The sequence below is a fragment of the Trachypithecus francoisi genome, unplaced genomic scaffold (assembly GCF_009764315.1).
Source record: "Trachypithecus francoisi isolate TF-2019V2 unplaced genomic scaffold, Tfra_2.0 Lachesis_group1, whole genome shotgun sequence".
In the NCBI taxonomy this organism is placed as follows: Eukaryota; Metazoa; Chordata; class Mammalia; order Primates; family Cercopithecidae; genus Trachypithecus; species Trachypithecus francoisi.
The window spans coordinates 77,843,370-77,866,375 of NW_022681454.1; the positions used below are offsets into that span (position 1 = coordinate 77,843,370).

Here is a 23,006-nt window from a genome sequence, read left to right on the forward strand (position 1 = left end):
GGCTGAGGCAGGAGAATTGCTTGAACTCAGGAGGCGGAGGTTGCAGGAAGCTGAGATCGCGCCACTGCATTCCAGCCTGGGTGACAGAATAAAACTGTCTCAAAAACAAACAAACAAAAAAAAAACGTATTAGTAGGCCGAGCATGGTGGCTCACGCCTGTAATCCCAGCGCTTTGGAAGGCTGAGGCAGGCAGATCATGAGGTCAGGAGTTCGAACCCCCATCTCTACTAAACCCCATCTCTACTAAAGGTGAAACCCCATCTCTACTAAAAATACAAAAAATTAGCAAGGCATGGTGGCGCACGCCTGTAATCCCAGCTACTTGGGAGGCTGAGGCAGAAGAACTGCTTGAACCCGGGCGGTGGAGGCTGCAGTGAGCCGAGATCATGCCACTGCACTCCAGCCTGGGCAATAGAGTGAGACGACTCCGTCTCAAAAAAAAAAAAAAAAGTATTAGTGAGAATTCCTCACTCTTTATAATAATCTAAGGCAATATAGACTGTCTAACCACAGAGTTTATCTTAATCCACAGACATTAAGTTTTCTACCCTTTGATACTTCCTATAGCAGAGAACTGAAAAGTTCACAAATATGACCTTTTTCACCAACATGTGCTACTTGGCATTTAAAAGTTACTTTTTGGCTGGGTGCGGTGGCTCAAGCCTGTAATCCCAGCACTTTGGGAGGCCGAGACGGGCGGATCACGAGGTCAGGAGATCGAGACCATCCTGGCTAACATGGTGAAACCCGCTGTCTCTACTAAAAAACACAAACTAGCCGGGCGAGGTGGCGGGCTCCTGTAGTCCCAGCTACTCCAGAGGCTGAGGCAGGAGAATGGCGTAAACCAGGGAGGCGGAGCTTGCAGTGAGATGAGATCCAGCCACTGCACTCCAGCCTGGGCGACAGAGCCAGACTCCGTCTCAAAAAAAAAAAAAAAAAAAAAAAGTGACTTTTTAGCTGAAGACCCCTCTAAGATCTCCATGGTAGTAGCTATCTTCCTCACAGAGTTACCATGTAGGACAATTGCTGCATCCTACAGTGCTGGGTGATTAACTGGGTTCTTTCACAATCTCTTCAAATTGCAAACTACATTGTAGACCTTTGTAGTAGCTCATAAACCTGAATTGCTCTGGGTCTCTTATTATACTTCACACAAATAACATGAATGTTTCTGTAGAATTGTCCTTCAGTTTAGGTAATATTACTGGGAATATTACCGCATATGATTCTAGAATTATTATAAAAGGCTGACAGAAAGCCGCTGTTATTCTACTTGGGTGGAGCAGTAGTCAGAATATACTCAAAACGACAGTGACGACTGAGGTTGCTATGAAAAAACGAGGCAGTCATAGCATAATGAATGATGTTAGGCTCTGGAATTAAACTGCCTAGTGTGACTCTACCATGTAACCTGGGGTGAGTTGTTTCTTGTTTAACCTTACATTAGTACCTACTAGCTCACAGAACTTTAAGGGTGACGACAATACTTTCGAACAATGCCTGGCTCCTGTTTAGCTATAGGCATATCTCAAATGTTTAATATATTAGTGTTTTTACATCAGCTTTAGAAATTGGCCTATCAATACTGATAATTGTATATAACACACAAGGAAAAACAAGCACTGGTCATACCACTTTTATTTATATTGTATCTATGTTACATTGTTTATTCAATATAGAAAAAATATGAATACATTCATAGTATTCTCTTTTAATTTGGTAATTCCACGTTGTCAAATATTGACTGTTTTAATATTGGGTGTCCTACCCAATTAAAAAAAAAAAGAGGAAGAATGACCTGGCAGACAGTTCTTATTGTACCATGTTATTGATGTAACAGTAATATCCTATATGTCTCTTTTTTTAAACACCTAATTTTAAAAAGACCGATGATTAAACTACTGCTTACTGGCTCAGGGAAATGTTTTAAAAAATAGAAATTAATTCATTCTTTCCCCAAGAAAAATTTTAAGGTAAACATCTTAAAACACCTAAGTGATGAAGGAGAAAATCTGTATTCCTTAAAAAGGGGTCAGTGCGGAAAGAAAATCGCATGGTAGACCCCACTGCACAACAGTTCTGCACCAAAACAAAAATGGGGACCATATTAACATAATTATGCTGGAGAGAAGAAAAACCCACACTTAGAAGTCAGGTTTCTTTTAAAACTCCTTGTTACAAATAGAATCAATGATTATATCTCAAACATAATAATGGGTCAAACTCACAAATCAGTGCTACAAAATACAGTATTTTTCCATCACTTTTAGTTGTAATGTACACTATGTACAGAGAGATAATACTATCTATTTTAAACTAAATACAGATGAATAAACAGCTTGTCAAAAACCAGAATCAGGGCTTATAAATAGTGCAGAAAATGCAAACGCCAAAAAAACGATGCCTCCTATGATTGTCACTGGAAGAGAGAAAAAAAAAGTCAAATACAGTAAAATTCCTATACCTTAATACTATACAAAATGAAAAGGGAGCCGATGAGGTGGCCAATTATTCTTCCAATCTAGTAAACTAACCTTAAAAACAAATTAGAATCACTTCAACCCCTTTTACATGGCAAGGAACAACACTTAACATGCTTGACTATGAACAGTAAGAATCAGGTTTTTCTCCAGCACTGTTTTGAAAAATGACAGGATTGTATTAAATCCAGACAGTGCTGACAAGCAACAGGAGAACTATAACTCATTTTAAAATCCAGTTATAAAAGAAAATGTTCAAGTCTTCTGACTAGCAAAGAGACAATTCTTCCATCCCCAGACCTAACTGTAGCTTCACAGGACATATTCAGCAGAATCAGTACATATGGTCTGAACATATGATTCCAGTCTTGTAAGACACATTTTTAGAGCCAAAAACTTCTCATACTTCCAAATGGCAATTGTTTTACTAAGATACTATGTTAACAAGAAGCTACTATGAATTCAATAAAAATGACTTTGTATTTTGCTAACTTCTACACAAGTGAAAAGAGTCCATATTTGCAATACCAAGAGTAATACCTCTAAGAGATGGTAGGTAGGTAATTACAAAAACCAAGTATACTTCAGCAGCAGAAATTTAAATAAAGCTAACACCCTTTAATCTCTCAGTGATTCTAAAATGTTATCTGATTTGTAATTTTCAAGACTTACCAGTTCTGACAGAGATTTTCTGTGCTATCATTCTTCCTCCAATGACTGCCAATCCCGTGCACAGGCAGTGCCCCACAGTTCCACCCACAGCGACACCATAGGGGTCCTGGAAGCAAGCGCCACAGCATTCATTCCAACCAAGCATTGATTCAAAACTGCTGCTTAACAACCAGAACAATGCAGAAGCACTAAAAATGGTGGCCAACAATTAAAAAGCATAATAGTTATAAAAATGCAGGTGTATAATAAATTTATGAAAGGTGTAATGGCTGCTTGAAGGAATATGTGCCAGTTATACTTAAGACTAGACCTAAAAATTGAAATAACTCAAATCAATTTGTAAAGTCAAAAAAATCCTGATGAAATAAAGCTAATCGAACCGCTTAGCAGTTATTAAACTTCCATCACAGGCAATACGTAGCACTGCTATGACAATGCTAGGGAGGATTTTAAGCTAGACGGTTGTTCCCTCAGGTACTGCTTGGTATTATGAGAAACTCAAGTCAATCTTTCGCAGAATAGGATGCCTCTGCTTCCTGGGAACAGAAACCCTGCCTCAGTGCCAGGAACCAAGGATTTATCCAGTGAACACATGCTACCTGAGCAAAGCAGGTATTCAGATTCGGAGGAGAGGAGTATTTAGTGAAAGTTTCCCAGAAGATAGCCCTGAAGAATGAGCAAGGGGGGTGAGAATGTGATTGTTTTGTGGGAGAAGGAACATGCTAAGTAGAAAGCAAAGGCCAGCAGTACCAGACAACCAGCTGCAGAGCCCTTCAGCATTTCACAACAGGAGGTCATGAGGGTAGCTGGGAGCCCACGTCAGGGAGGACCCTACCATCTTGGAGTTTAAACTGTGTCCTAAGACACTTACTGGTTTTTAGCTGGAAAGTAACAAAACAGATTTATGCTTTAAAAGTCCACTAGGCCAGGTGCAGTGGCTCATGCCTGTAATCCCAACACTTTGGGAGGCTGAAGGAGGAGGACTGCTTGAGCCTGGCAGTTTGAGACTAGCCTAGGCAACAGAGTGAGACCTCTCATCTCTACAAAAAAATAAAAAATTAGCCAGGCATCCTAGCAACCACAAGTGGTCCCAGCCGCTCGAGAGGATGAGGTGGGAGGATCACTTGAGCCCAGGTCGTGTCTGCAGTGAGCTGTGATTGTTCTCCATCCTGGGCAATAGAGTAAGACCCTATCTCAAAAAATTTTTAAAGTCTAGTGAAGAGAAAGAACCAGAGGGGAACAAGACTGAAGGAAGGGTGATCCACTGCAATGCTACAGCAACAGCCCTGGAAAGAAACAGCACTGCCCCAGATCGGGGTAGATGACTGTAGGCAAAAAGCAGGTGAATTTGAGAGAAATTAAGAAGGCAAAATTAATATACATCCATGATAAATGAATGACAGGCTTTATGGAAAAATATCAGAGCCAAGCATAGTGGAGCCAGCCACTCAGGAGGCTAATGCAGAAGGATCACCTGAGGCCAGGAGTTCAAGACTAGCCTGAGCAATACAGTGAGATCCTGACTCTTAAAAATAAAATAATGGTGTAGTGGTTCATGCATGTAGTTCCCCAGCTATTAAGGAAGCTGAGGTGAAAGGATCACTTGAGCCTGAGTTTGAAGCTACAGCAAGTTATGATCACACTACTGTGCTACAAATTCCATCCTGGGTGACAAAGCAAGACTCCATCTCTTATTAAAAAAAGAAAAATTGGCTGGGTGCAGTGGCTCATGACTGTAATGCCAGCACTTCGGGAGGCCGAGGAGGGTGGATCACAAGGTCAGGAGATCAAAACACGGTGAAACTCTGTCTCTACTAAAAATACAAAAAATTAGCCAGGTGTGGTGGCGGGCACCTGCAGTTCCAGCTACTGGGGAGGCTAAGGCAGGAGAATCGCTTGAATCTGGAAGGTGGAGACTGCAGTGAGCCGAGATCGCACCACTGCACCATCTCAAAAAAAACAACAAAAACACAAAAAAATCAAGCCTGACACCCAAGTTTCTCTCTCACAATTCTTTGGATGAACTATGGTAAGACCAATGTGATTTTTAAAGTTAGGAGTCAGCTGAATCATGGTGGGTGGATGGTTCACACATGTAATTTCACCACTTTGGGAGGCTAAGGCAGGCGGATCACCTGAGGTTGGGAGTTTGAGACCAACCTGGCCAATATGGTGAAACCTCATCTTTACTAAAAATATAAAAACTAGCCAAGCTTGGTGGCACATGCCTCTAATCCCAGCTATTCAGGAGGCTGAGGCATTAGAATCACTTGAATCCAGGAAGCAGAGGTTGTAACAAGCCAAGATTGTACCACTGCACTCCAGCCTGGGTGACAGAACAAGACTCTCAAATTAAAAAAAAAAAAGAGTCAATAACCCTGGTATAGAGAAAGCAGAAAGAGAAGAATGTTGATGGCATAATCATGAGGGACAAAGGCAGTATTCAAGGAAGGATAAAGAAGGGTCCACAGGAGAAAGCAAGCGAGGTGGCCAGGCAATTACCTCCTGTGAGGACCAATGGAGGCACCATCGAAGGCCATGGGGAGCTCAAAGCACAACAATGTTCCTGGCGAGGCCAGAAACTGGGTTTCCATGGGCTAAGTATGCAAGGAGAGCAGAGCCAAGGCTTATTCCCATCACAGCCAAGCCCTGTGACACAAGTGGGATTTGAGATGTAGAACTGAGGAAAGGGGCTTTTTCTTTTTAAAGGATGAGAAAAAATTGGTACACACGAACAATGCTCACAAAACGGCTGAGAGAAAGGCAAAATCTGAGCATATTATAAGGGTGGAATTCAGAACACAGGAGGGTAGAGGGGCTGCCACTGTGATGGGTGGGAATGAAGAAAGGGAACTGCTGCTGTTCTGAAGGAGAAGGGAAAGTCTGCTGCTGGGCAGTGTGTGTGCAGAGACAGGAAACTGGCTGAAGCATCCACTGTAAAGAATAGAAGAGTGGGAGTACATTTCCCAAATTCTACTTGTTTATTACAAACTGCTATCCATGAAGATGGTTCTATTTGAAAGTAATATTCAGGCCAGGCGTAATCTCAGCACTTTGGGAGGCCAAAGTGGGCAGATTGCTTGAGCTCATGAGTTCAAGACCAGCCTGGGCAACATGGCAAAACCCCATCTCTACAAAACATACAAAATTAGCCAGGCGTGGTGGCGGGAATCTGTAGTCCCCGACTTGGGAGGCTGAGGTGGGAGAATAGCTTGAGCCCAGGAGGTGGAGGTTGAGGTGAGCTGAGATTGTGCCACTGTACTCCAACCTGGTTAACAGAGCCAGATCCTGTCTCAAAAAAAAGAAAGAAAGAAAATGATATTTAAAAATGCACTAGATTAAATAAAATAAACTAGTAGTAAACTAGTTCCTTTAATATAGGATTTTTCAGTCTTTATTTGTATACTGAGTTGTCCTTTTTTTTTTTTTGAGATGGAATCTAGCTCTGTCACCCAGAGTGGAGTGCAGTGACACAATCTCGGCTTACCCGGGTTTGAGCGATTCTCCTGCCTCAGCCTCCTGAGTAGCTGAGACTACAGGCGAGTGCCACCACACCCAACTAATTTTTGTATTTTTAGTAGACACGGGGTTTCTCCATGTTGGCCAGGCTGGTCTCGAACTCCTGACCTCAAGCGATCTGCTCACCTCGGCCTCCCAAAGTGCTGGGATTAAACGCGTGAGCCACCACACCTGGCCTGAGTCTTAAAAAAAAAAAACAAAACTCCAGGGGTATACTATTTGCCAAATTTGACTCTGAATTTCTTCCTTCCCCCTCACCCTTTTTTGGCCTAGAACCAATTCGCATCTCAAAAGACACTAGGATTATGTGAAATCCAATTTGGGAACGTTAAATTATGTTGGAAACAAAGGCAAAACTGCATACTAAAATGGCCTGAACTAGACAACTGCATGGTTCATAAAAAAATTACCAACAAAAATAGGAATACTAAGGGAACAGAAAAAGACACATTTCTGCCATTTAAGAGCTCATTACATATCCCCACAGTGCAGTTAGTATGGAAGTGTGGCTAACACTGAATGTGCCACGTGTGGGAGACCATGCTAGATACCCTGCGTGTGTTATTTCATCTGCAAAACGATCCACAAAGCAGGTAATCACCATTTTTGGATGAGAAAATGCAGGGAAGTGTAGTAACATGATTATACAGCAAGAGACTCAGACCCAGTCAGCACATGCGTATGCTAGAATGGACCGGGGTGTCTGGTAGGTAGGGAGCCTCGAGCCTTTCACACATTACTCTATGACATACAGTCTATGCCATAGACTAATGCCACAGAGCAGACAGAAAAACGCAGTGATTCTGCTGTCAGGATAACTCACCCTGGTAGAACCACTACCACCTCAACAATATGGTTACTTACTTTTGAGTCCCAACTCTGGCAACCTGAAAGCCAATAAAAGGCTAGACATCAAGAAGAATATAGGGTACAGCCATTATACACACACACACACACACATTTTTTTTTAATTTAAGATAGTGTCTCACTCTGTCACCTAGGCTGCAGAACAGTGGCACGATCTCGGCTCACTGCAACCTCTGCCTCCTGGGTCCAAGTGACTCTCCTGCCTCAGCCTCCCTAGTAGCTAGGATTACAGGCACCTGCCACCATGCCCAGCTAATTAAAGTGATATTTTTAAAGAAAGTTTGTTTTACGGGAATTCAGTGAAAATCAGAGTTCCATTTTTTTTCCCCAAAATACAGCCTTTTTCAGGCTTCTCTGACAAAACAGCCTTTCCCATCTATCTTAGTCCTGGTCTTCAACTGTATTATATTTTAAACCACAGCCTATAATTAAAGAACTTGTTCTTTTACAGTAGACAGTTCCAAGGAATTAGAAACAATTTTAATCTTATAAAAAGAATTTGATATAAACACAGATAAGAAATAATATTAGTTAAGATCAAAAAGAGGTTGAAAAGCAGTAGCAGTATTCCATTCCACAACCATCTCCACGGGAAATCTTAATAAATCCGTGTGAACAATGACAGGCACCTCATATAAAACCTTGCTATTCCTCAAAAGAAAAATTAAATAAAAAAATCAATGGGCATGTTTTAAATAAGCGGCATTGAACAACTGCGAGGAAGGCCACAGACAGCCGCTTACTCCCTCATACAAGTCACTCGATCTCTCTGGGTGTCAGGTTCTTCATCTGAAGAGTAAAAGCTACAACAAGATGAGCTGAGGTCATTAGCTTCCCACTCCAGGCCTTAGGATTCTTGGGCTAAGACTTAACAGAAAGTTCCTACACAGAAACAAACAAGTCACCTAGGCCAGAGCAGTGGCTCATGGCTATAATCCCAAAAGGATTATTTGTGAGGCTGAGGCAGGAAGTTTCAGGCCAGGGGTTCAAAACCGGCCTGGACAACTTGGTGAGACCCCCACCCCAACCAAAAAGTAAATAAATAAAAAAAAGACCCATAATAGCAGTACTCAACGATACACAAGCACTGAAATAAAAACAATGTTTTTATTTCCTTAAGTCTTTTTTGTTCTTTTTATGTATAATTTATTTAATTTCTTGAGATAGAGTCTCGCTCTGCTGCCCAGACTGGAATGCAGTGGCGCAATCTAGGCTCACTGGAACCTCCGTCTCCCCGGTTCAAGTAATTCTTCTGCCTCAACCTCCTGAGTAGCTAAGATTACAGGCATGAGCCACCTTGCCCAGCTAATTTTTGTATTTCTAGTAGTAGGGGTTTCTCCATGCTGGCCAGGCTGGTCTCAAACTCCTGATCGCAGGTGATCTGCCCACCTTGGCCTCCCAAAGTGCTGAGATTACAGGCATAAGGGACTGCGCCCGGCCTTCTCTTTATATTTTAAAAGTAAACCTCCTTTAAAAATTTTTCCATGTCACTGAAATGATGTTGAAGAGTGAATATTCTAACAGCTACACAGAGATTTGTAAATAGTTGAACCAATTTTCTGCTGGATTATTAGGGTGTTTCTAAATTTTTACTAAGTTACAATAATTGTAAGTAGTCTGTGCAACACTCAATTTCTTTAGTGTAACAGATAAACCAAAAGCTATACACTTTATTAAACACCAAAATGCCTTCAATAATACTATAGTGATTCATATTCTCAACAACTATAAAAAAGAAAGTTCTATGATAAGAAAGAAAACCAAGCTAAGATGACTAGTACCACAGCATCATTTTGGCAAAACCAAAGGGAAGAGGATGAGTAAAAACAGTCCAATTAAGCTTGGTGACAAGAATATCACCTGCAGGTAGCAGGAACTGGGAGAAGGCCAATTTTAGAGACTGGCAGAATTATCAGATGTGAAACAGTCTTGCATATGAAGGAATGCTGTGGCCCACTTGAGTGTGTCCAGTGTTTTCTGGAACAAAGTAATTATTAATTACATTTCGTTTTAAACAGTCTCCTCTCAAGTATCACTCACCTCTCTAGCTGCCAATACAATTGTAGTTAGTTGAGAGCGATCACCCCATTCTGCTAAGAATGTTAATGTAAGAGCTTGAACAAAAATGGGTGAAATAAAATGCAACCACTTTTTCTGAGGTACTGTTATGCTTGTACCCGTTTCGACATCTCCTGGTCCATTTAAAAGTTTGGTTCGTTGAAACTAAAATAAATAATAAATAAATGAAAGTAAGCACAGGAAGCAAATAAAATAGTACAGAAATCACTTAATTTTTCTTTTGTAAGTGTTTAAATTCTATGAAATATGCTCCAAAAAAACTACATTTATGTGACCCCCAAACCTCCCCTCTGAAGCACTGGTCTCACACAGCAACAAATGCTAGTCTCAATTCTTCTGTTTCTCCTCAGCTGAACAAACCAAACAGGATTTACTGATCATTTACTATCCCAGACACTATGGGAGAAACATGTAAAATTATAAAATACAGTTCCTGCTTTTCAGGAGCTTATAATCAGCCTAATTAAGGAAATTGATTACCTGTGCTCAGTATTCAACTCTTAGCTTCCTTTCTCTACTACATTCACACCAACCCCAAGTCAGATCATAGACAGGTATAAGAACAGAACTAAGCAAAACAAGTTATTTTGGTGTAGCCCACGCATATCACACAGATGGGGACACTGAGAAACCTCTGGAGTGTTTATTCCTAGTTGAGTGCCTTTCTGGTCCAGATCAACAGTGCCATGGCTTACTTCTTCATCTTTCTTCTTTAATTCAGCTTGAACTTCTTCCAGTTCCTCTTGACCCTCATCAGGGCTCATCTTTAAGCCTTCCCGAAGCATTCTAATGCCAAAAATGGCAAATAATACAGTTGAAACATAGTATGTATAGACCCTGGGGATGACTGTGGTGGCATAGCCAAACAAAACTGGAAAAAATACAACAGTATGTTTGTTAATGAGCATGTATCACGACCGACTAAAGGAACAGTTAACTTCAGAAATAAAAAGTTATCACTGTTAAAAGAAAAATAGTTCACATTAGAAGCTAATCCAGCATGTAATAAACTCAAGTAGTTCCAGTTCTTTCCCTCTACCAATAATAAACCCTTAGGTCTAGCCCAGGCCTAACACAGCTTATTCAGAAGCCACTGGTCCAGCTGAAGATGGCATATCTTTCAGAGAGATGTTAAATAAGATATTGAACTCCTTTCCAGGCATGTTCAGCCAGAGGCTGGCTTGCCCTTAAGTTGTGCAAGGCACAGTACCTGGGGTAGTGGTTAGCTCAGAGGCCCTCTCAAGAGTTGAGATTTTATAACCTGGAAGCCACACCACTTTCATAGTGGTATTTCTTCATCACAAATCTTTAAATTACAAACTTCTAGTGAAGAATAATGACAAGATTCTCACACAGCAAGATTCAAACTCTGCTCCTTTGTAACTATTTAAAATAAGTACATTTTATGAAATAAAACTAAAAATTCTTATAACATATATTAAAATAATGTTAAAACAGGCTCAAATATTCAGTTCCACTCTTTCCCACTGAGAAGACATCTGTGTAAGTTATATAAAAATGATGCTTGGAACTATACCAAGAACTCAAACCCTAACAGTGAAGCACAAGTACATCAGTAATACTAATTCAGTAATTAAAACTTAAAAATGTGGCTGGGCAAAGTGGCATAATCCCAGCACTCTGGGAGGCCATGGTGGAAGGATTGCTTGAGCCAGAAGTTCCAGACCAGCCTGGGAAACACAGTGAAACCCTGTCTCATAAACAAACAAAAACAGCTACGTAAGGAACAGAGGATACGACTATACATATAATATATACAATTACTCTGGCCAGGCACGGTGGCTCACGCCTGTAATCCCAGCACTTTGGGAGACCGAGTCTGGCGGATTACTTGAGCCTAGGAGCTTGAGACCACTGGTCAACATGGTAACATCCTGTCTCCACAAAAAAAATACAAAAATTAGCCTGATGGGGTGGCACACACCTGTGGTTCCAGCCTACTTGAGGGGCTGAGGTAGAAGGATCACTTGAGCCCAGGAGGTCAAAGCTGCAGTGAGCTGTAATCATGCCACTGCATCCTAGCTTGGGCAACAGAGTGAGATCCCATCCCAAAAAAAATAAATAAATAAAAAGAAAGGAAGAAAGGAAGAAAGAAAGAAAAATACAATTACTCTTTAATTCACTAGCTCTTTTTATAAAATGGGTGCAACACTTTAAACCTCCCTGAAAATTAAATGTATAACCTGTATGTAAATTCCCTACATTACAAAACTTAAAAGATCTTAAAATCATGGTTAGAAATGTAGCAAACCTATGTCTGCGTGCACATCTGTATTTAAATTATTGTGTGTGTGTATGTATTGATGTATATTTGTATATATTTAAGTGTACACACAGGATACAAGCACATATTTTCTAGCTCTGTCCGCTGAAAAGACAAGAGGCAATTTACAACAATGAGCTCAGTAACCTTGCACCGAGATCTTGGGTTCTATTAACATTCTCCCCTAAAAAGCTCCTCAAAGCTCCTCTGAGAAATGGCCAGTTCCAGGACCGGGCAGAGCAGGAGCATGATGAACCTGTAATATCTTGTTTTACTAGAAAGTGAGGAGCAAAAACAAATGGAAGCATGCCACAAAGACACAGGACACAGTTTGGAAAGGCTCCCACTGGCCTAACCTGGGATAATTTAATCAGCAAAATAGTTAATTATAAGCCACTGAAAAAAGGAATCCATGAGTTCGTACTAATAGTAAAAAGACAAACAAATGGGAAAGGAAGGAGAGCTCTCACTGGCAGTAGAATGTCAAGGCTCACTGGTGAATATGCAAGTACTAGAATTAAAAGTCATCATTTTGCAAACATCAAGGAAAGATTTAATTATGCAAGAATCATCAAGTGATGCAAAATCTTTAGAGAAATTTTAATGAAGAAGAGGGTGTTTGTACTGTCTTTAAGTATATCCCTACAGATTAGATATTAGTTACAAGGGAAGACAAAGAACACACAGAAAAGAAATCCTGACTGGGTCACCAAAATTAAAATCACTGATGAGGAATAAACGGACACCATGTGCTTCCAGATGAGACACTCTTGGAGAGACAAAGTATCACCCATGCAGTTTCTAGTCAGGAATGCCTACCTCAATCTAACCATGAAGAAACATCAGACAAACAAGAAATGGGGAACAGTCCATTCCTGGGGCAGGGGGAGGGGGGATACACTGTATTCTCCCAAAAAAGCTGATGTCAGAAAACATTTTTAAAAAGGCGATGGACATATTTCAGATTAAAAGACTAAAAAAAATAAATAAATAACTAAATGCAATACCTGACTGAGACCGAAGGGAAAAACACTGATATAAAGGACATTATCGAGGGGTTGGGGGCAAGGGGAGGGAGAGCATTAGGACCAATACCTAATGCATGCGGGGCTTAAAACCTAGACGACAGGTTGATGAGCGCAACAAATCACCATGGCACATGTATACCTAATGTAACAAACCTGCACGTTCTGTGCATGTATCCCAGAACTTAAAGTATAAAAAAAAAAAAAAAGTGGTTAAATCTATAAAACTAAAGCTGTGAAAGAGAAGGAAGATGTAGAAATAAAGACATATGACTTAAAAGTTGAGACAAAATAATAATAAAAAGACTGTTACATCCACTTAAATTACATAAAACTGCTGTCACAAGTGAAATATTTAATAAATTTTACGTCCTTTCTTTTTCTTTTTTTTTTTTTGAGACGGAGTCTCGCTCTGTCGCCCAGGCTGGAGTGCAGTGGCACGATCTCGGCTCACTGCAAGCTCCGCCTCCCAGGTTCACGCCATTCTCCTGCCTCACCCTCCCCCTGCCTCACCCTCCCGAACAGCAGGAACTACAGGTGCCCGCCACCATGCCCGGCTATTTTTTTGTACTTTTTTAGTACAGATGGGGTTTCACCGTGTTAGCCAGGATGGTCTCAATCTCCTGACCTCGTGATCCGCCCACCTCGGCCTCCCAAAGTGCTGGGATTACAGGCTTGAGCCACCGCGCCCGGCCTATGTCCTTTCAAAAAACAAAAAAAGAAAGGACATTGGGTCATCCAAAATTAAAATATGGATAACAGATTCAAGTACTGTATCAATACATAAAATATATTAAATGTTGTGTGTATATGTGTGCATTACATAGCTCATAAATAATGTATGTATATGTACACACTACAGACAGGTATTTAAACCATGAGTATATATACACATTTATAATTTTATTTAGATAGAGTACAAATGCTAAAACAAATGGGATAAAATGTTAACAGGTGAATCTAGGCAAAAGATATATAAGTGTTCTTTGTACTATTTTATTTTTGCTGCTTTGTAAACTTAAAATTATTTACATAAAATGTTTAAAAATTGTAAAATGATGGGCCAGGGGCCAGGCACAGTAGCTCACGCCTATAATGTCAGCACTTTGGGAGGCCAAGGCGGGCGATCACTTGAGGTCAGGAGTTTGAGACCAGCCTGGCCAACATGAGAAACTCCATCTCTACCAAAACATACAGCCAGTAGCTAGGCGTGATGGCACGTGCCTGCAGTCTCAGCTACTTGGGAGGCTGAAGTAGGAAAACTGCCTGGGCCCGGAAGGCGGAGGCTGCAGTGAGCCGGGATCATGCTACTGCACTCCAGCCTGGGTGACAGAGCGAGAATCTGTCTCAAAATAAATAAAAAGATAAATAAATAAAAATTTAAAAAATAAATACAAGGTAAAAGGATGGGCCAGGCACACATACCTATAATATCAGTACACTGGGAGGCTGAGGTGGAAGGATAGCTTGAGCCCACGAGTTCAAGATCAGCCTGGGCAACACAGCCAGACCCTGTCTCTACAAAAAAACAAAAAATTTAGCTGGGCATAGTGACATGGTCCCAGCTACTCAGGAAGCTGACGTGGAAGGATCACTTGAGCCCAGGAGTTCCAGGTTTCAGTGAGCTATGATCACGCCACTGCACTCCAGCCCTCTGAGTGATAGAGCAAGACCCTGTCCCCCCCAAAAAAAAAAAAATACATAAATGAATAAAAAATAGCTCTATCATCTCATTAAGAGATGTATTTCCACTTTTTAAAAATGATTATTTAAATCTGTAATATATTTTCTTTGAGTACTAATAACTATAACAACTCAATTCATAGAGTTAACACTTAAGAGATTTACTAGGAGAAATTTACAATATCTTTGAAAATTCAATGATATTAAATGCATATTTTTATTGCAGGTAGATATGACGGGGTGATCCATACATATATTTCTTTAGGCTCATGAAGTGAAGCAGTGAGAGTGGACAAGGAAGAAAGAAATCTGTAACTGGTTTGTCATCAATTAGTTGTAAACACCACTGCACTTGGATCAGCTCTGTAATACATTTTGAAGCAAAAATTGATAATCGGCCGGGTGCGGTGGCTCAAGCCTGTAATCCTAGCACTTTGGGAGGCCGAGACGGGCGGATCGCAAGGTCAGGAGATCGAGACCGGCGGATCGCGAGGTCAGGAGATCGAGACCATCCTGGCTAACACGGTGAAACCCCGTCTCTACTAAAAACTACAAAAAACTAGCCAGGCGAGGTGGCGGTGCCTGTAGTCCCAGCTACCTGGGAGGCTGAGGCAGGAGAATGGCGTGAACCCGGGAGGCGGAGCTTGCAGTGAGCTGAGATCCGGCCACTGCACTCCAGCCTGGGTGACAGAGCGAGACTCCGTCTCAAAAAAAAAAAAAAAAAAAAATTGATAATCATTAGGGTAAAATTAAGGAAAGTTAATGAAAATATAAATTATAGGAAGAAAAAAATGTAAATTTCCAACCGTTAAAAAAGTATATTCACATTTGTTTTAAAGGAATGATGGTGATAGTGGGTATCAAATTGCTAATGGTATTTAGAGTCACTGGGTATATTTTTAAAACATCCTAACAGTCTCTTTTTTTTTTTTTGAGACGGGAGTCTTACTCTGTTACCCAGGCTGGAGTGCAGTGGCGCAATCTTGGCTCACTGCAACTTCTGCCTCCTGGGTTCAAGCGATTCTCCTGCCTCAGCCTCCTGAGTAGCTGGGATTACAGGCGCCCGCCATCATACCCAGCTAATTTTTGTATTTTCAGTAGAGATGGGGTTTCACCACGTTGGTCAGGCTGGTCTCAAACTCCTGACCTCGTGATCCGCCCGCCTTGGCCTCCCAAAGCGCTGAGATTATAGGCGTGAGCGACTGTGCACAGCCCCAACAGTCTTACTTTACACAATATAACAGAAATTAGATCTTTGCAATTCCTTAAATTTAAGATGAAAAATTATAGACATCTATGCGAGAGAGGGTACAAAATTATTTTAGAGGATACACAAGGAAAGAATACACAAATAAAAGGTTGGAAGACCACAAATATGGTGTAAGCCAAATTCCCATAGTACTAGGTCAATGACTCAATGACTTCATGTCACACAACATGCTTTCCCTTTAATTCAGCGAACTCATGGGGGAAAAAGTACACTCACCTGACAAGCACGTCATTAGTCCCAAGGCAAGCATTGCACCAGCCAGCACGGTCAGGCGGTTATAGCGCATTGCCATGATGGCCGCTATAAAAAATGTCTTATCACCCAATTCAGATACAATAATAACTGATATGGCAGCGACAAATGCATGGATAAATCCCAAATTAGTTTGGGTAGCAGGATCTTCTTTATTGGTATGAACTGGAACTGCTGGTGTAAATATTTTCTGCAAAACAAAAGATCAGTTACTTCTTAAAATCATTATTTAAAATTATTTTATTTTACATGTAAATAAGATTTAGTTTTTTTTGAAAACTTTCTTGTCATGGTCATTACACTTATTTACTGTCTAATCACTCTGAAAGCCATCAGTAATGACAGTAACCTCTGACGGTGGTTGCTACAATTTGAGTATCTCTTACCTGAAATGCCTGAGACCAGAAATATTTGGAATTTTGGATTTTTTTAGATTTTGGAATATTTGTATCATAGTTGAGTATCCCTAATCCAGAAATCCAAAATGTTCCATTGAGCGTTTCATGCGAGCATGTCAGTGCTCAAAAAGTTTCATATTCTGGAGCACTGTGATTTTAGATTGAGGATACTAAACATGTATGATGCAGATACATATATATATATAAATAAATTCTCCAAAACAATTTTAAGAACAGAGTACAGACCTGCTATATCCACGCACTAATTTTTTTTTTCTTTTCTAGAGACAAAATCTCACTCTGTCACTCAGGCTGGAGTGTGGAGTGCAGTGGTGCGATCTTGGCTCACTGCAACCTCCACCTCCCGGGTTCAAGCGATTCTCCCGCCTCAGCCTCAGAAGTAACTGGGATTATAGGCATGCACCACCACGCCCAGCTAACTTTTGTATTTTTGGTCAAGAGAGGGTTTCTCATCATGTTGGCCAGGCTGGTCTTGAACTCCTGACCTCAAGTGATCCACCCACCTCAGCCTCCCGAAGTGCTGAGATTACAGGCGTGAGCCACCACGCCTGGCCAAAATTACCTTATTTGTTAGGCATTTGTGATTTGAAATTTAGTTACTAGCTATGTCTCATTCAAATTTGTATTAGTAACTTATGTGAAAGACCCAGGTATGTTTATTAAACATTTGAATGACATGAAGCTAAGAAAAATTTCATTAACACTCTAAAGGACAAATTAAGACCCACAAACCTCAGCAGGGTATAAAGAGCTGGTTCCAGCTAAGACAAGTTTAATACAGCTGTTTACACGGATGGTCCTATGCTGAAGTCTAAAAATATCTTAGAAGGTAAAGTGGCCTAGCCAGGCACCGTACATCACGCCTGTAATCTCAGCACTTTGGGAGGCTGAGGTGGGTGGATCACCTGAGGTCAGGAGTTCCAGATCAGCCTGGTCAACATGATGAAACACCATCTCTACTAAAAATACAAAAATTAGCCGGGCATGGTGGCGGAAGCCTGTAATCCCAGCTACTTGGGAGGCTGAGACGGGAGAATTGCTTCAACCTGGGAGGCGGAGGTTGCAGTGAGCTGAGATCGCGCCACTGCACAAAGGGCAATGAGTGAAACTCAGTCTCAAAAAAAAGGGGGGGGGAAGGTAAAGTGGCTAATGAAAAAGACAAACCAGTGTCTTGGCTGTCATTATGCTGAAAACGTGACAAAGCTCCAAAGAAGCAGTAAGCTTTTCACTTGAAGGAGTTAGTGACAAGTCCAACGTTATCCTATGCTGCTCAGACCTTCCCCAAAGTTCTATATACAGTTCTAAAGCACTGTACTGCCCTCTGAAGATTAGCAGAGATGTCAAAGACTCTAAAATCAGGGATGGCAAGTTACTGAAGCCAAAACCCAGCCTGTAAGAAAAAATGTTTTTTTTTAATATTTTTAAGAGGTTACAAGAAATAAGAAGAAAGAGAAAGGGAGGGAAGGTTGCTGGAAGGCAAGAAGGAGGGAGGGAAGGAAAGGAAGATTATGCATCAGAGATTGGTAGCCTGTAAATACATGGCCTAAAATATTTACTATCTGATAACTACAAAGTGTGCTGACTTGGCTCTAAAACAACCCCATGAGGGACCAGGAAGGACAGGGTATCATGTTCCAATAATCGGGAAAGTGTATATGTGAATCTATCCAACGTATATGGTCCTAAGAGGCAGAACTAAAAAGTTACAGATGGCAGGTTTTAGCTTAACAGAGAGGAGAGATTTCTATTTCCAAAGAGGCACCTGAAGTTGGAATGGACTGCTAGAGGAGGTGGTAAATATCCTTCTCTTCTCAATGTCTGAGTTCCAGAGAAGGGAACTACCACTCCTGGGAAATGGGCTAGACAAACAGTTCTCAACCAGGGCGATTGTGTCTCCCAGGGGACATTTGACAATGTTTGGAGACATTTTTAGTTGTCACAATCAAAGGGGAACTACTGGCATCTAGTGGGAAGAGGCCAGATACGCTGCTAAACATCCTACAATGCACAGGACCGTCAGTCCTTCCACAACCAAGAATGATGTATCCAAAATGTCAACAGTTCCCAGACTGAGATGCCCTGAGCTAGATAAACCACTTCCAAAGGTCTCTTCCAATCCTAATAGCTTATTTTTAATTTTTAAAGCTTATGAATCTCTAGAAACCCAAGAGATAAAGAAAAAGAAACCCAAGAACACAGTCATTTTGGACAGGGTAAAAACAGATTTATTACAAAGGCCCTAGTCAGAGATAAGAATACAATCGTAAATTCTTAGTGTGCATGTCATTCCTTAACACATAACATAAACCTGATTCCAAAATTCCACAGTAAAGATCAGAAAAATTTAAGCATTACCATTAAGACTAGACCTCTGAGCTAAATACTGGAGAAATTTAACAAATTTAACAAAATGGTTAATTTTAATTTTAATTAAGCTGCCTTGACAGCTACCTCTTAATGAATTAAGTTTAATTAATTAAGCAAGTATCATTTTAAGGGCTTCTCCACTACTATTTTAGTTCCATCTACATGGATGGTCCTTTAAAAATGAGCTTCCTGCAGTGAGCTATGATGGCACCACTGCACTCCAGCCTGCGTGATGGAGCAAGCTCCCTTCTCAAAACAACAACTTCCTTTCTCTTCCAATATTAAGAATTCATAGGCCGGGCGCGGTGGCTCAAGCCTGTAATCCCAGCACTTTGGGAGGCTGAGACGGGCGGATCACGAGGTCAGGAGATCGAGACCATCCTGGCTAACACGGTGAAACCCCGTCTCTACTAAAAAAATACAAAAAACTAGCCGGGCGCGGTGTCGGGCGCCTGTAGTCCCAGCTACTCCGGAGGCTGAGGCAGGAGAATGGCGTGAACCCGGGAGGCGGAGCTTGCAGTGAGCTGAGATCCGGCCACTGCACTCCAGCCTGGGCGACAGAGCAAGACTCCGTCTCAAAAAAAAAAAAAAAAAAAAAAAAAAAAAAAAAAAAAAAAGAATTCATATAAATATATATATTTATGTAGAGAGGCATTTCAAATTTCAACTTGGCTCTCTCTGACACAGTTTCCTCCTGAATATGCTTTTTAAAGGTTAGTGTAAAATTTCAGGATCTGAAATCCCAGAAAAATTTTAGGAATAAATATACACCATTTATGATCACTTAGCTCTAAGCTCAAACACAAAATGTTTACTTTTTAAATCAAACACAATAGTGATCAAAGCTACACAGTCTCATGGTTTTATAATTCCCAGCCATGAAACCTCAGCTACATTATTTTATCTCTGTTCCTTTGTGAAATGTAGGGATAAAATAAAATTTGCTTTAAGAGTACCGACATGCACCACATAACGACATTCTGATCAATGATGGGCCGAATATACAGCAGTAGTCCCATAAGATTACAGTACCAAATTTTTTACTGTACCTTTTCTATGTTTTTTTATATATATAATGTTACAACTGCCTACAGTATTTAATACAGTAACACCCTGTACAGATTTGTAGCCCAGGAGCCACATCTAGGTTTGTGTTGAGGACACTCTAGGACGTCTGCACAACAATGAAATTGCCTGATAATGCATTTCTCAGAACACATCCCCATCATTAAGTGATGCATGACTGTAAAACAAAACAAAATTTTAAAAAACTACATATTCTTAAAACCTTCCTATACACGAAACACAAGCAAAATAAATTTAAAGCTTGTTACATACTATGCTGGTCCTGGGTGGCCAAAATCATACAACCAACCATGGTGACAAGAACTTAAAACGAAAAGTTATCAGGGTACTGTGAGGACACAAGATTTTTTTAAATTAAAATATTAACAGGATTAGAAAGTGATCCATTACCATTCCTTCACTGCTATGTGCAAGGATCATCTTCTTTGTCTAATTCACCTTCACAGGGACACAGTGTAGTGGTTAAGTGTATAGGCTTTGGAATCAGACTGCCTGGGTCCATAGCCAAGGCATTATCAGTCACGGCATGACCTCGGGCCAGTAGGTACACCTCCCTACCACTCAAGTTCATCTATAACATAAGGGCTACCTATGTCTCAAAGGGCTGCTGTGAGGATTAAATGAATAAAAGCCCTTTAGGACGGTGCTCAGTACACAGTAAGTACTCAGTTTTTGTAGTGCTACAGAATATGAACAGTTGAATCTTCCTGAAACTAATTTCACGTTACTTTACTGTTTTAAGAAACATAATGGTTTTTTCATACCAAATACTTGATTCCAGTAACTATCCAACAGTTCTCACTGAAGCACATACCAGGTTCCCCAAATGAACCTGCTTCTCCATCCTGAAGGATGAGCCAGAGCAGAGTCTAACAAAAAACCACGCAGCCACAAAGGTGGGCCACATCATGCATTTTTACATTTTCTGGTAGCCACGTATTTAAAAGTAAAACTAGGTAAAAATTTTAGGCCGGGCGCGGTGGCTCAAGCCTGTAATCCCAGCACTTTGGGAGGCCGAGACGGGCGGATCACGAGGTCAGGAGATCAAGACCATCGTGGCTAACACAGTGAAACCCCGTCTCTACTAAAAAATACAAAAAAACTAGCCGGGCGAGGTGGCGGGCGCCTGTAGTCCCAGCTACTCGGGAGGCTGAGGCAGGAGAATGGCGTGAACCCGGGAGGCGGAGCTTGCAGTGAGCAGAGATCCGGCCACTGCACTCCAGCCTGGGCGGCAGAGCAAGACTCCGTCTCAAAAAAAAAAAAAAAAAAAAAAATTTTAACAACATTTTACTTCACCCAATATATTCAAAATGCTACTATTTAAATTATAAACAGTATTTTTAAAACTACTGAGCTATTTTAACATTCCTTTTTTCACACTAAGTCTTCAGACCCTGGTGGGTACTCACTCACTGCACACCTCAACTCTGGACTTGCCACAAAGCAAGTGCTCACAGCCACACATACTCATGGCTCATAGTTACAGTGCTGGGCAGTGCAGCTCAAAAGTATGCCAGCCTTTTGCTAACCACAAGACTTTGGCCACACAGTCCTTTTTCCCTTCCCACCTCCTTTTCATTATCCCCCTCTTCATCTAGATTCCTCAAGGTCCAACTCAAGTAGAACTTCTTGAGAAAGGCCTATCCCAGCAACTCCAGCTCTTAATGATCCTGACCCACTACAATAAAACTGAATCCAAACTTGTGGGCAATGAGTATGGGAGGCCTATTACAGAAAAAAGTTCAAGATAGGAACACTCAAGAAATTGACCTTTTTGGATTACAAGTATGTATAAATGTAATGCTATCATTTGTAATAAAGAGACAAAATAACTAAATGTCAGCTCGGTGGTTCATGCCTGTAATCCCAGCACTTTGGGAGATGGGTGGAGCCCTTGACCCCAGCCAGGAGGTCAAGACCAGCCTGGGCAACAAAGTGAGACCCTGTCTCTACAAAAAATACAAAATTAGTTGGGTGAGGTGGCACACACCTGTAGTTTCCAGCTATTTGGGAGGCTGTGAGTTGAGAGGATCGCTTGAGCCCAGGAGGTGGAAGCTGCAGTGAGCAGAGATTACACCACTGCACTCCAGCCTGGGCAACAGAGTGAGAGCCTGTCTCAAAACAAAGAGAAAGAAAGAAACAACTGAATGTCCATTGATAGAAAACTAGCTAAATAAATGGTAGATCCACATAACAGAATATTATAGAGCTAAAAGAATAATAAGAATATTCTATATACTAATATAGAAAATCATTAAGATATTTTGAAGTTGAGAAAAAGTATATACTAAGTATGTGTGTATGTGGACGGTGTAACTATCGTAAATACACACCAAGTCTCAAGAAACAAGTTAATGATGAATGTTTCCAGGAAAGGAACCAGAATGACTAGAACAGGAGTTGGCAAACTTTTCCTAGAATACAAAAAAGGAAAAGAGACCTAACTTCTCACTTTACATTCTTCTGTATCTTCTGGAATTTTTAACTTTCACACCATTATAGACACATGCTATGCACCATTTCAAAAACCTCTTGACCCAACATCTTATGCCAGCTATGAAGGATCAATTTTGTGTAAGCTGTGACTGGCTTCAAGCAGGTCCAACCAAAAAGCACTGCTCTGTACTTACTCATTCACTACCTGGAAGTGTGGGGAGTTAATAGCTGTGGGGCAACCAATATGGAAGCTGGTTCTAAGATTCATTTCATAAGCCTCCTTGGAAGTTTCAGTGGGATTCAGTACTAGTCACTCATGGAGTAGCTAACTTGAAAATACATCAGCCGGGCGCGGCGGCTCAAGCCTGTAATCCCAGCACTTTGGGAGGCCAAGATGGGCGGATCACGAGGTCAGGATATCGAGACCATCCTGGCTAACACGGTGAAACCCCGTCTCTACTAAAAAATACAAAAAACTAGCCAGGCAAGGTGGCGGGCACCTGTGTTCCCAGCTACTCAGGAGGCCGAGGTAGGAGAATGGCATAAACCCGGGAGGCGGAGCTTGC

At 41.1% G+C, this 23,006-nt stretch overlaps 1 protein-coding gene across 3 annotated transcripts in view; it reads right to left on the bottom strand.

The window, feature by feature from the left end:
- Positions 1-1,621: 1,621 nt before the first annotated feature.
- Positions 1,622-23,006, bottom strand: part of TMEM165 (transmembrane protein 165) — a 31,334-nt gene continuing 9,949 nt past the window's right edge. For 2 of the 3 annotated variants that reach the window (XM_033214645.1, XM_033214644.1), the window contains 5 exons: positions 16,097-16,322; positions 10,314-10,489; positions 9,580-9,762; positions 3,154-3,259; positions 1,625-2,420 (listed from right to left, as the gene is read on the bottom strand). In XM_033214645.1, the coding sequence (XP_033070536.1) occupies positions 2,344-2,420; positions 3,154-3,259; positions 9,580-9,762; positions 10,314-10,489; positions 16,097-16,322 (768 nt within the window). In that variant the 3' untranslated portion in view covers positions 1,625-2,343. Of the gene's footprint in view, positions 2,421-3,153; positions 3,260-9,579; positions 9,763-10,313; positions 10,490-16,096; positions 16,323-23,006 lie in introns of all 3 variants that reach the window. The other variant, XM_033214643.1, reaches the window with a different exon arrangement.